The sequence below is a fragment of the Patiria miniata genome, unplaced genomic scaffold, assembly GCF_015706575.1.
Source record: "Patiria miniata isolate m_02_andy unplaced genomic scaffold, ASM1570657v1 HiC_scaffold_18, whole genome shotgun sequence".
Lineage (NCBI taxonomy): Eukaryota > Metazoa > Echinodermata > Asteroidea > Valvatida > Asterinidae > Patiria > Patiria miniata.
Window position 1 is genome coordinate 8307771 of NW_024037056.1, and position 15285 is coordinate 8323055.

At 37.7% G+C, this 15285-nt stretch overlaps 1 protein-coding gene across 9 annotated transcripts in view; it reads left to right on the forward strand.

Moving 5' to 3' along the window:
- The window catches only part of LOC119724484 (protein scribble homolog), an 81196-nt gene that overhangs the window by 7883 nt on the left and 58028 nt on the right, over nt 1–15285 (forward strand). For all 9 annotated transcript variants that reach the window (XM_038195558.1, XM_038195555.1, XM_038195557.1 and 6 more), the window contains exon 3: nt 8969–9047. In XM_038195558.1, coding sequence (XP_038051486.1) covers nt 8969–9047 — 79 coding nt within the window. The remainder of the gene's footprint in view (nt 1–8968; nt 9048–15285) is intronic.

Below are 15285 nucleotides of genomic sequence, written 5' to 3' on the forward strand. Positions count from 1 at the left end.
GGGTTTCAAAACTACAGCAATACTATGATGGCCGCAGATGTCTTTGAAAAAACAAATCATACGACAGCAACAACATAAGCAACATTTCACATTTACCAATCAACAAAACATGGGCCTAAAATTACTCAAACAATCGAGACAATCTCCCCGTGACTCGGCAAGTCTGTTGTGTCCAGAATCTGGGCCGCTGTCCAAGTTTATAGCTCCGTGATTATAACGATAATGGTCTAGAAATTTCCGTGATGCAAATTTTTTTTTTACCAACATAAGATCATACATGTACATGTACAGTGTGAACAATCTGAAGGTTATCAAAGATTTGGGATAAACAGAATTGTAAAGTAGCCAACAAGAAACAAAAGTCTTATCGAAAGGCGTCCATGTATGTCCGCACTTAAGACCAAATGTTCAATGTATGTGTGCATGTACAACGTATGTATACACACCATGAATAATACATGTCGGTACGCTTACTGAAACGAAACAATGATACATGTATCTGAAATTCTGATTTGAAAGTTGTTTTGCATTCTAAAAGTATCTTGTCGTGAAAATAATATCAAAGATTTTTCCCTAGCAACTTCTAGTCAAAATTTTGAGACGGTCGGGACCAGGGAAATTTGTTTTTGCTCTCCATGCCAATAACATTTGTCCATCGGCATGTCTTTTTGATGAACTGTCAGGTTTTCAGCCTTACATGCACAGTGGAATTTAGATGGAGACATATACATGTACATACGTACATACATTAAATTAATTTTCTTCTGTTCAGCCTCTCATTTTGGAATATTAGCCAATGATTCTATACCAACTATGGGCGGTCCTTTTCTGTGTAAAATATACAATCACCATCACCCTGAAATTTGGAGGAATTCGGTACCTTTAATACAGTACCGTACTGGGTAATATATACCGGTATGTATACTTGTACGTGTAGAGTTATGCTAGCCACTAAACCATGAGAGATGTAATAGGCCTACATGTAGCTTACTGTCGACATTCACAGGTCACTGAACACAGCTGCCCACCACTTATAGGTCACTGAACTTGAACAATTAACAGCAGTTTTCAACAAACCAAAAATTACACAATGAACTTGTTTGTACAAAACTGTGTGCCAGCTGCTTTATATTGCAAGACCATTTCAAGTACATGCAGACCTACATGAACTTGTCACTATTTTTGTAATAGCGTCAAGATAATGTGTACTTGTACATGTAGTTTAACAGCTGTGTAAGGTTATATTAAGCCTATTCTGTTCCCAATCTAAAACTTTATTTCAGTTGTGTACAGTACACAAATGATATTAGCTGCCCTATCCACTGAGAATAAATGTTTCAATGTTTGATCCCCCTAAAAAAACCTGGTTAACAAGTTTTCCGAAAATGGAACATAAAAATAGAAATAGCACCTTGTTTCCACAGCATCTGCCTTCCAGTTTATTTGATGTACATGTACATGTATGAATTGTAACGTAGTGTACAAGTAATGTAGAATTAAAGATGTCTGTAAACCAAGATCTGCCAATGTCAGGTTTTACGATTATCAAGAAATTGACCACCCAGTACATGTATTAATGTATAAATAATATTCAATTTTATTTCATTTTGTAAATATGGATGCAAATAAGACACCTTATACAAAGTGCATGTATGTATAAGTTCTTGCCAGGCACTAAGGCGTATATTGGGCCGACCCTTTAATCACTGTGCATGTACATGTAGCTCCGGAATGCACCCTGCCTATTACTGACTGGACTGCCCAAGCACTCTGGTTTGATGGATTCAGCAGGGAATAAACACAATGTGATACAATGTAACACAATGTAATACAGGTCCTAATGGGTTTTAAACTGATATTTACTAACTACATGTACATTGTACATGTAGGGAATTTCCTGTTCAAAGTGATGATTTGAAACTCAACTATAAAATAAGAAACTGTACGTTGTTCTGTGAATCATGTAAATGTACACCAATGCATGGAGTGATATGACGAAAAGGTACATTTTTTCCCTTTAACAGGCATGCAACTTTTCCTCGGATCAGCTGATTTCCTCTTTTTTTACTTCCCATGTGTGCCATTGAAAATAGAAAAACACTGTACAAAGTCTGGGAAAAATGTGAATTTCCTTTTTTTTTGTGATTTCCCAGTTGCATGCCTGCTTTAACTATTCCAAGTATTGCCTGTGTGAAACTGTCACTTTTGTTATTGGATATTTGATCAGGAGGTACATGTATGATGTACAATCCAACTTTCGGTTTCATAACCATTTAGGTGTTTGGGTCAATGCGTGTACCAATATTCTGAGTTTGACTGGTCCTGTCATTAGGGCTTGCAAGGATAAACTAAATGCAAATGCAAAGTGAATACGACATCAGGAAACTGTCACTGCGATTTGTTGGAGTTGAAACGTATTCAACTTGTGCGAATTCACAGTCACAAATATTTGCTGTGATCTCACACATTGACCTTACATGTATGTATTAAGGCAGAGTTCGAGGGCAAATGGTTTTGTATCGCTGGGATAGACATGAGTAAACCTTTCGTGAATTCATAAATTAAAATAACCAAGAACACCCTTTGAGGTGCATGCAACTCATAAGGCTATTCACATTCGCGTTTGCTTTCACACGGAGTACATTTTGTACATGTACACATATGTACATGTATGTACCAGCCTTAAAGAGGTTGTGGAATGCTCGAAGACATTTCCGTCATTTTTCGGGTATATGTAGCCTAAGGTGTGATGAAATAAAAACGACTATTGTGTCTGTCATGAAATGAGTACAAAAGGTACTTTTGCGAGCTTTTGAGGACTCCCGATGCAGCGTAGTATAAACGAGTCCTGTTTATTATGTCGCGATTTACTATGTTTTGTTTGCTGCCCCCAACCACGACTTTTACACAAATTGCACGTTCGGGTCGAAACAGGACCTGAAAAACAGCTCTCAAAAGTACCTTTTGTACTCATTTCATGACAGACACGATAGTCGTTTTTATTTCATCACACCTTAGGCTACATATACCCGAAAAATGACGGAAATGTCTTCGAGCATTCCACAACCTCTTTAAGTAGGAATGTAAACAAGCTCCAGAAATGAGGACATGTTGTGTCCATATCAAGATGTAGCATGTGTAGTAGTCTCATCATTGCCACCATTGAAGAAATAGGTCAAAGGGGTGTTAATGTGGTAGGACTGCAGCTGTCTACTTTGAAGACCTCATTGAGGTTAAGTGTCATCAACATCAACACACTGATATTAGCTAAGGCCAAACAAAAATAATACTTCTGCTTCCAGTTACGCGACCGACCCTATTTTTAGGCTGCGACCCTAAATTTTTTATCGGCAATTCCAAAAAAGAAAAGAAAAAAGATTGAATAAATAAAAATAAAAGCTTGTTGTCTTTTCTGTCTTCACAAAATACCTCTCAATAACCCATTTGCGTCAAAAAATGCTTGTATTTATTTGTTTTCTTACATACATTCGCTATTTTTTTCAAAAGAAACCAAATTCGCTTTGCGATCTGTCATCATACCTCGCAATTCGATGTCAGGGTGATGATAATCACGTGCGTAAACCTTGCTCAATGCAGTGACGACTGGTTCCCGCCGCGCCACGCAGGGGCCAATTTAGAAGACATGATGAAAGTGCGGTAACCAGTCTGTCATGGCTATGCGATAGCGCTAGCATGGCTATGCATTAAGTACGTGCACTGTCAGTGTCAACTTGTCGGATTCGACATCGTAAAAATGCCAAGAAAACACCGATGGAGAAAGAACATTTTTGCAAGTTAATTCACAGAATTGATCTATCTTGTCTGTGTATGTATTTTCCATGTTCAAGAGTTCATTTTGAGATCGCACTACTCGTATTTGGAGTGATACATGCAGCGTATTTCCCGAAATTTTCGACCGTAAAACGAGGTCTGTCGGCCGCGGGCCACACATGCAGAGTGCATCACACGCACTTCGGAGTTTTGGCCAGCTTCCCGTCTTGACTAGCGTTGTGCATATGATGCGAACGGCCTGAATTTTCCATTATTTTAAAAGAATTATTGAACGTAAATATATTGACAATAATTACATGTAAGGTAGGTTTTATTCACTTTTCGTGGCCATTTTGTGTATAGCTTTTGTAGTGCAATGGAAATAGTTCAGGCTAAAACTTCGCATATAATTGAATACCCCATTCAATCTACATAAAAAATATTGGCCCCCCCCCAAAAAAAAATTCAGACCGACGGACCCTATTTTTGAAAGGCATGTAATCGGAAGCAGAACTATTTTTTTTCTTCGGCCTTACCATGACGGGACTGACTTGTAAGAGCAACCAATCAGACTCAAAGGAACTAACACGTGTCACAAGCAGTCATGGCAAGTACACATGTACAGATATACATGTAGTGTGTTTATACATGTACATTGTACAGTATGTAGCAAGTACAATGTAGCAAACAATGAGATCTCTGAAGCTAGGAGTAGGAGTAAAACAATCAGTCTAAATACAGTCTACAGTCAGTTGCATTCACTGTCCTTCCAAACTTCTAAATGGAGTTGTATTGGCTGTGATGATCATCTTGACTAGTCAGGTATTTTCTAGTTATCTGACTGCTGCTGGGTTATGTTGTACATGTACAGTACATATGATGCACTTCTACACAGTACATCACTGCTGTACATGTACATGTACTTCATAGCATGAAGGGTGTACATGTTCACCAGTTGCTTAAAATGCAAATTAGGCCACTACAGTTGATCCCCCATGAAGCGAGGACTCACTGGTGAAGCGGGCCACTTGTGGGTGCCTGGCGGCGAAGCCGTCTCCCCATGTAACGGGTGAGGTGAAGCCTCATGTACTTTAAAGGCTCACTTTTGTTTGGAGGTTACCAGAATTCAAAAATAGGGTAGATAGGTAGAGAATTTTTGGATTTTTTTGGCAATTTTTTTTGTGTACGATCATATGGAGGCGTCTGCGTGTAGTCAAGGGTAAAAGGTAGTAATTGATGGTTTTGGGTGTTTTTCTCATTTTTCCCATAAAAAAATTAGGGTAGGGGCTGTCAGAATAGGGTAGGTAGGGTAACAAGAAGCAGAACTATTTTTGGGGGCCTTATTTCAAAGGTGTGGGTCACAGGAAATCCACATGTCTCGCAAAGAAAACTGTAAACAAAAATAGGGCTGTCCCAATCATACCGAATACATGTACTCGAATAGTCCATCATCAAATAGCTTTTCGCCATTTGGATTTAAATGAAAAAAAAAACTACGCCCATTATATACACGATGACTGTGATGTTATTTTATCTTAAAGTTGCGGCAATTTATTGTGAAGTGCCACTTTTCCTGTCGATGGTAATTGTTTTTCATTGTTAACATACATGTACTTTTAGCAGGTTAAAACCTTTTATAAAATACTGCGAAACACTCCAGCACCACATATCGATCGCTGCAAGTAAATTGTAACTGGTGCACTCGTTGTGCAACTTTTTATCAGCGCAGCACGCAGTTGCAGCTGGCAGTTTTGAATACCGAATAATCGGTCAAAGGCAGTTTCGAGTGATCGAATACTAAATTATTCGGAAATGGACAGCCCTTAACAAACTAGACAAACCCTGTTGATTTACAAGTGATGCTGCAGCAAGTGCATACTCCCAGCAGTGAATATCAATCAAGTTACACACATGTACATGTACATTGTAATGTACATACACTACCCGTATTACTTAGCCGAAGCTTCCAACATGAGACAGGTGCTGCATAGAATTAATGTACATGTAGTAGTGGTTATTCAGTGTGGAAAATTAGATTTCACACCAGTGAGACTTGAGAGCACATTGTGCTTGAAGCAGCCTCTTTAAAATGAAATGTGTGACAGGAATCAAGACCAGCACAGCAATGGCTTGATTTTTGAGGACCACAATTTTGCACTCTAAAAGTCTTCAGTGTGATTATTATAACACACACACAAATTCAAAATTTCAACGTACAGTTGTGTGCAGTTTTATATTCTACATGTACCTGTTCTGTTTAATACTGATCTTTCAAACTTTGCCCATACATGTATGTACGTGTGTACATGTTGGCCCTATAATGTTTCATGGGAAGCAAATACCCAATGCCTTGGAAGGTGTGACATCGTTACAGATTATCTCGTTCAGGTATGATAAGAGTGCATGAGGGTTTAAGTCTGGATTGTAAAAGGATCGTTACATGCATTCCAATGGGTATTACTTGGTATTGTAGGAAAATGGAAGGTCTGCATTTGTGAGGAATTTGATTTTCAACACGGAAGGGAATATGACTTTCAACACGGAAGGGAATATGACAAGTAGGCCTATAGCTTTGAGGATATATTACAGTGATTGCATTAAGAAAGTTACTTTTAAACATACGGTATTCATAACTGGCTTACAACTTCATGCATACAATGTACATGTACCGTACATGTATGTATACATCAATTCATGTGTTATCCTGAAAAGGCGATGGTCCTGATAGGTACATCTATACACATACATTAATTTAATGCTAACATGCCACCTGACTTGTGTACACCAGCAAATACCAGTGTAAGCTCAGCAAGAGTCCCAGTGACGGATATTTCCAATGAGCTGTGGTTGATGACATCATAGAATGCCCCCTTAGCAAACCAGTCCCTACAGGAAATGGTTGCTCTAGTGATTAGGATCAGGACTATTATTAGCTACCGGTAGTCTGGGATATGAAGTAGACCTTCTGATGACAATACTCACACTGCCATGCATCCAAGGAACAAAACATACATGTACCCAATAGTGGTAACTATAAACTGCTGAATTAAAGACTACATTGTACTATACCTTGCAAAGACACTCTTAAGCCAATTTATGTAATATGTTGCAAGTTATGTAAATGCTGTGTATTTATACCGGTAGGTACGGTAATTTGGGAGTCAAGTTACCCCCAAATTCTCCTGTGTGAGTACCTGGCTGCACACCACAGAGACAAGGGATGCTTGTTCCTCTTCCAAATTTGATTTCATGTGCATGCATGACGTTTGTACACGTACAGTACAAATGTACACCATGATGCATCAATATTTTGTTCTGATGTTAACTTATGATTCATTCATCACCTTCATCTAAAGTTTGTTCACTGGTAAGCCACACCTGCACATGTATACAAACATGTGCATTAGTTGGTTAGCCATACAGGCAGGTGTGGTTTTACATTATGCATGACCATATTTCCACACCGCCCTTTTTTGTCCCCCTCTCTCCTTGACACTTTTGCAGCATACAGATCTACAGTGTACAGTACATGTACATGTACCGGTATGCAGTGTTTACAAAATATTGAAATTCTTTACATTTATTTACACTTTGTGTTGACAAAATATGTTCATTTCATTGTTGTTTCATGTGGGCATAATAAATTGTTTCCTGAAAAGTGTATTACGGTACATAGTTAGCCACAATTGTAAGGTGTTACAAATACCATATTGGTCACTACATAACATGTAGCATGGCCTTAGACAGTAGTCTACATGTACATGTAGTTGGTTGTATTCCACTCTGATTCAACCTGTTGTGCATATATTGAAATGCAAAACCTTATTGTACTGCCATAAGGCAGAAATGACCTTCAAGTGTGAAGTGTCCTTCAATATTAGGGCTCTTTGACATTGTAAAGGTCAGTGACATAAAAGTTATTTTTATTGGCAAAACCATGTAAAAGAAATCCCTTTTGTGTGTTTTTGAGAGGAATCAGTGGAAAGTCAATTGTTTGGTCAGTAAATTCTGCTCATTGTCAGAGGGAAACTATGGCATTCTAAGCGTGCCATTCATGTGAGTGTGTTCATATGAAAGATACATTTACATGAAATATATTGCATTTTTATCTGCATTGAGTGTTTTTGTCATTTTTGAATAACCAATTACAGAAAGTTAACGAAATTGCAAATATGAACCTTTTTTTTCAACAAAAATTATACTGGCAAATTTATTCACATACAAACAGAGGTTTTGATTGTTTTGTGTATTTTGTAATGTCAAAATGCTGCACAGAAACCAGGGTTTTTATTTTTGATCAATGCCACGCATCTTGCATTCTACAATGTAACCCTGCACTTGTGATATTATTGCTTCACCCTTTTTTGAGTCGTTGAGTAACACTTACATTACACTGTCCCTGCTAGCATTTGCCTAACCGCATCCTGAGAAATACAACACGAGCCTGACCTTTACAAAATTACATTCCGTCACAGAGTTTCCAGGGAAATTCAACCTGAAACATTATTAATATTATAAAACCAGGGAACGTTTGAGCCTTTGGGGGAGCATTTGTTAAGACATGTAGGACGCCATCCGTACCTTGCTACAGGATCGTGTACACATGCCACTCCTGTTTCTTCACTAGTTTTTTTCCTTTCCCTGCAGAGTTTCCTGTGTAAGTGAGTTATTCAATGTCCTTGGGCAAAGTGTGGAAGATAATCAGCGCAGTCACTTGCAATTTGTCAGCCTAAATCCTAGATTGTGTTGTTTGTGATAGGATCTACATGTACATTACATGTACTGTACATGTACATGTACTGGAAGTGACATGTATGCATGTACATGTACATGCAGAACATGTCGTTTTCATGTATTCACTATGTATACAGTTGTCAATGTCATGGATGAATGCAAATGTTGGATTGGGTTAGACAAGGTTTTTGCTTTATGCATTACACGTACATACATATATACCGTACGTGTACCGGTACATTTGCGTGCATGTACATTTGTATAACCTTAGGGACAAGGTTGAAAACCTGTTTTTATCTCTTGTAATCAAATGAATGTACATGTACATAATGACAGTTTTGCTTACCAACAAGTAGACATTTCAAACTGCTTGGTATCACAGTAAACATATTTTCTTAAAAATTTGATAAAGAGCTTTGACCCTTGAAATAATGAATCCATGTATGTTGTATTATTCTTGCAGATATAATAGAAATTCCAGACAATATCAAGTACTGCAAGGCGTTGACCGTTATTGACTTCAGTGGCAATCCACTGTCCAGGTAAGTACATGTATGCAATTTTAACATAGGTGACCATAGTCTTGAATTATGGGTTCAATAAAATGGATGAATTACATGTACTGTACATGTAGTTCCTCTAGCTTGACTGCTGGGAGACACAGATTGGATAAATCATTTTTGGCCGTTATGCTTTCAAGTAATCTTTCTACAAGTATGCATTGCTACAGTATGTATGTTTGGGGTTTCCAAATTTCAATATTGGGTTTTTACCCTTCACAGGCATAAATTCACATGCACTGTACATACTCAATTCTGTCCGAGTGCACTGAGGAAAAAATCAGGAGCTAATACTGTGGTAGGCCAGGACTTGAACCCTTGACCTCCTGCTCACTAGCACAGATGTCTTAACCACTCAATTATGGAGCTTGCCGGGGTCAAATTCAATGTAGCAGTTGGTACCGCAATCAATCACTATTTTCAAATTTCCTTTCAAAATGGCCATCATAAAGACTGGAACCCATTGTTGTTAGCTCTTTAGTCAGGAATGTTTCACCATGCTAAATGTATTCAGTAAGTCTGATAAAAGTGCAGTGCTTCTCAAAATAAAACGTGTGGCACATCCATAGAACTCTCCAGGTCTGCTCAATAGTGATGAATATTACAGTGTCACATATTCTGCATTTAACATCTGTCATTGTTTGAAGGTATTGGACACACAAGAACCTTCAGGTTTGCTGTTGTATCTGATGTATTCATGAACAGTTTTGGAAATTCATGATTTCAAAAAAATGAAGTACATATGTGTATGATGGAATAGACCTTCCTCAGGGAACGCCATCTTGAAAATCATTGCTAGGCAAATAATGAAAACAAACAACAACTGAATTTCCGTGTAGTACTCACTAGTAGTTAATGCCACAGCACCGCCATCAACGTCACACTTTCTATTCTCACTTTTCCATCTGTGGCATTCTCGGAGCTGAAATTGCATTTATTTGGCAGGAACTACTTACATTATAAAGCTATCCGCAAATTGTCATTCGCACAGGACCCGCACTGGAGCCCAATACAAACATGAACAATTTGTCTTACATGTATATGGAGGAATTTCTCAACGGTCGTGCACTGTACCCTGACTCATTTACACGTGTGCAAAATGATACGGGCCTTTTAGACAACTGTCTTTTAGTAGAGCAGACGGGTGTCTCGAAAGTCTGTATCATTTTGCACATTTAAACAAGTGAAGGTACAGTGCATGACCATTGAGAAATGTCTGCATGAAAGGAACCTTTTTCATGTTCGTATTGGGCTCCAGTTCCTCTTATTTCTGGGAAACGACAGGTTCTGTGCAAAAGACAATTCAGGGATAGCCTTATAATGTAAACTTGACTACATGTTGTTCCTACCAAATAAATGCAATTTCAGCTCAGAAAAAGCCATGGATGGAAAAGTGGAAATCGAAAGTCTGACGTAGACGGCGGTGCTGTGGCATTTACTGCTACACGGAAACTTCAGTTCCGCCCCTGTTTTAGGCTAATATTCTTAGATCCTTCTTCAAAATGCAATGAGACATGACCTACATTGATGTTTCGGGGGAATTTGACCTATCCATCCATTTATAAGATTGTCAATCTGCTGTAACTTTTGCGAGAGTCACTTGTTCACCGCACACATAAAGTTGTACCATTTACGCTGCCATGTTTGTTTGGGTTATTTTTTTTTGAGTTTCTTTGATTTTCAAGATGGCGTACCCTGAAAAGGGGCTATAGAGGAATACCGTGCAAATCAGCATTGAAACCAAGGGCCTCAAGCAAAAGCAGCTGACACTTACCGTACAGATGTTTATCTGGTCTTACTGTGCTGTACATGTGAAATGAACATCTACATGTTCATGGACGTTGGTGTACATGTACATACTATGTGCATAAATGTAGCAAATGGCTTTATTTCACAAGTATTTGATGTTATTCTCAATTACAAAGGTACAGCGCAATCTACTGGTATACACATTGTACATACATACTATGTACATGTACATGTACATGAAAGAAACATGTTCAGTCACTTCTCAGCCTACTCTGCACCGTCAACACACTCTACTACAATGTATAAAATTGATAATGGATTGAATTTTTGGTAATTGATACATTTATGCAAAGTATATATTTCATAAGCTGAGAGCATTACACTGCAGAAACATGTACATGTACTGTACTTCAGTGGAACAGTTCAAATATTTACAGTTTGGAGACTAATATTTACTGTAATAGTCTTCAGTTTATTTCCTGTCCATCTACAATGCATGAGACTATTGAGTTTTACCACCCATTCCAAATCAATCCAATTACTGCTCAAATCTGTGAAGACTACACTCCTACTTACAACCTTTATCACTCCACTCTAATCCTACCAGTAAGAAATGCAGCAATTAAAGCAAAGATCTGCCGCGGTAGGGAGTGTGATTTGCATTATAATTGCATGCATGGCTTACCCATCATGTACATGTACATTGTACTTGTACCAGTACATCATACCAGTACTTGTACTCACTCAACACTGTACAGTCGACTCTCGTTAATACAAACTCTGGTTACAACAAATATAAAGCCTTGGTCCGGACTGTGCATTTATGTGCACAATGAATGGGACTGATATTCCTCTTAATACAAAATTCTGATAAAACAAACAATTTGGCTAGGTCTGAACGAGTTTGTTATAACGAGACTCAACTGTACATATATATGTGTACATGTACATGCACATGTATGTGCCGGTTGACATACTTTAAAAAGAATCTGTAATAGGCATATTCCTCAAAAGATAAACCAAGACACAACTCCACATGCTATTTTTCAATACTGCTAAAAGCATGACTTTGGTCATTTAAAACACCAACTTGCACCTTCAACTTAATAAAAAATGATCGATGGGGATAATTGGCTGGATTGTGTACATTTTGTGTCCACACATTTTGTCAGCTACCAGTGCAAATCAAAGAGAGTCGGACTCGTTGGAATTTGGAAATAAAATGTTTGTTCCCAGATGACTTGAAACCAAAACTTCTCTCCACAACAAAGACCATTTAGTATAGTTTTCAACAGATGTACCGGGTAATTTAAAGACCCGCAAAAACACCCTTTAAATAAAATGAGCCTTAAAGGAAAGGGTATGGAATTGATGAAAATGATTAAGAAGATTTACCTCTCTTCATTTTTGTAGTTGTCTGGCTGCATCAAGAACATATAATGCATGTAATGTGTCTAACATGTTATCTTGAACATCATAGTTGATGGAATTTTGATACGTTCAAGAATATTGACGGAAAGTGCATGATTTTCGACATGTTTGAGAACGCTGTCGCGTGTAGCGCTAAAAAATTGCATGCGCGATGTTGGATCTATAGGCTGTTAGTTGTGAAGATGCACAAAATTACATTTAAATTTAAGCTTCGCCGCATTTCGATTTTTATCGAATTTATATCTCGAATTTTCTCGGATTTTCAAAGTTCAGTTGACAAAACGCGATTGAATGGAAAATATCCCGGAGTGTTGCACTTCCATGATGAGGCTCATGGACGCCACATGAAAAAGAGGGCGCACTAACTGGGCTGATGTCAAAGGTCAAACAGCACAAGAAGCAGCTGCACGTTGCTGAACGTCTCATAGTAAAAAATGGATGGACTTCCGGAAGTCATCGTCGTTGAAATATGTCAGACCGGGGTTTACAGAAATATATGTGAAGAAAATATGATACATGTACATGTACATGTAGTTAAGAAATTCATAAAAACAAATACATGTACATTGTACATGTAGCTCATGTTTTTTAGAACATGCCATAATATGGTTCAGTAAACACATGTACGGGGGTGTACATGTATATTGTACGTTCCGTTAGTGTGGACAGACCCACATGTTACATGTTACATGTAGGCCCATTAATTAGTGCATACGATACTAATGATGCATACAGTACCATGTACATGTATGTACAGGTACATGTACATGTACATGTGCATGTACTCATGTACTAAACATTTGTCTCCCCCAGATTTAACGTAATCAATTCTCAATTAAGCCCAATGAATAATTACATATAATACCATGGCCTGTGCTGATACAGTATTGATTACTACGTACAGTTGTACAGTGTACTATCGTATACACGTAGGGGAACATCCGGCTATCAATATAGATTTTCAGCACATTAGTGAGGCACCGGTAAGATAGTGGAGTTTTGATTTGTACTGAATGGATAGAGCTATTGAGAACCTGAGTAGAATTTAAATTCATTATTGAATTTGATTTAATCAAAGTTAAATTATATTTTACAATTTGTAATTTTTAAAAATAAATTTCTGTGAACACATACCAGTACATGAACCGGTACATGTATGTTAACCTGAATCCTTTTGGACGTTTAAAATGAACAAGATTGTAATTTGGATGAATCGTGTATGATGTCTGACATTTACAGATGGAAGTGTCATGCTACATTGGCATCCAAGCTACATGTACATGTAACACCTCATGTCATGGCCACAGTATTTCACTGTCAATAATATCAGTGCTTGTCTGATTCAATAAAGCATTGTCACGTCATACAGTCAGAATAGAAGGATATTGAAAAAAAAAAAAGTCATTTGTTATGCTGTGCAGAACGACAGACATGTACACGTTATGCACTGTACATGTACCTGTTCGTGTACTGTACAGTGTGTTGCTGTACATGTGTGTATGCAAACATGTTTATGTACATTATACAGTAGTAATGTCAGTATATTCAGTAATTTTGAATTCCTTGAGGCCATTGTAAAGAATTGACCCAAATCAAGTGCATTGCAGTTTCTCTTTCATGCAAAGTGATATTGCATGTGTGTACATCAGATACTGTACATGTACATGATGTGTATTTTTATACAAATTCTACATACATATTTGTCTATTTGAACAAGCTTCAAATTAAATCAAAGGCAATAAACCAATGCTCGTTGGCAATGATGTCATCTATTGCGATACTAAGAGAATAATGGTAAATGACAGTCATAAATCATACATCAGATTTCTAGCTAATAGACCGTTATCATGCTAATAGACCGTTATCATGCTGCCACCATTTCAGTCATGTTCCCTGTATCCAATAACAGAGCTGAATGATAATTTTTGTGTATGCAAAAAGGAACCAGACTATTTTTCCTTTCAGCCTCGCTTTGGTTACGTTGATTTGAATGGCAAAAATTATGATGGCCGCATCATGATAATGATCTATTGTGATTCATTGTGTCCATAGTTGACAACGCTTTTCTAACATTGAACAGACAATGAGTCCCAGTATAATGTGTGTAACACTAGAATTGCCCATTTAGAATGACAGTAGAAATGCAGTTTTGGCTATTAAATTATAGTCAAATTGACAAAATTGATATACCGGTAGTTATTTTTATACGTGTAATGGTACCATTAAGGAGACACGTTATCGTAATTTCTTCGCACGATGGGAGACATTGGTCATTAGTTTTCATGTCTCCCTAATGTCACAGCCCCCCTTTAGAGGCAAAATTGTATTGTCGCAATTAGATTATATTTTTTGCTCGTGGTCTAATTAGTGAACATACCGAAATTCGTGGAAAAAGGAAAAGGGAATATTGGGTTAGGGCACATTTCAGTTTGAAAATTTTTGTGCACAAGTCTATGGGGATGTCTCCCAAATGTCCAATCCAGGGTAATATATATTGATATTATTATTATTATTATTATTGGTGTCATGAATTTATTTGCTCGACAAAGACTGTTTTTAAGTGAATTTAAAATGTTAGTTTTTCCATGGAAAACCAAATCATTTTACCAGCTGTACCGGGACCTTTGAGGTCTTATGACATTGCCATTGTAAAAAAAAATGTAGGATATGTTATACATGTACATGTAGCTTTGAGCAAATTTGGCCGAGAACCATTAGTGGTTTATTCATGATGTAAGTTACGCCTATGGATTGATAGCAACGTGCGAACGCTTCTAGTCAAATGATGGTCAAAACGTCCTCACAAAACTCCTTTGTCCTGGCAACCCCCCCCCCCCCACCTCATGTGCATTATGATGCACGCTGCTTTTGGTATTAAACCAGTGATGCAATTGTGCCCCAGGCTGTGGTTTCAAATAGTTGACCAGTGTGGTCCAACCATCCTGCGTTCAAGTGCTCATAGTTGCTCATAGTTGGAACCCTGATTTTGTTTTTAAAATGGTTGGTAATTGTTAGGCTTATTTTTCACTATGCATGCCTG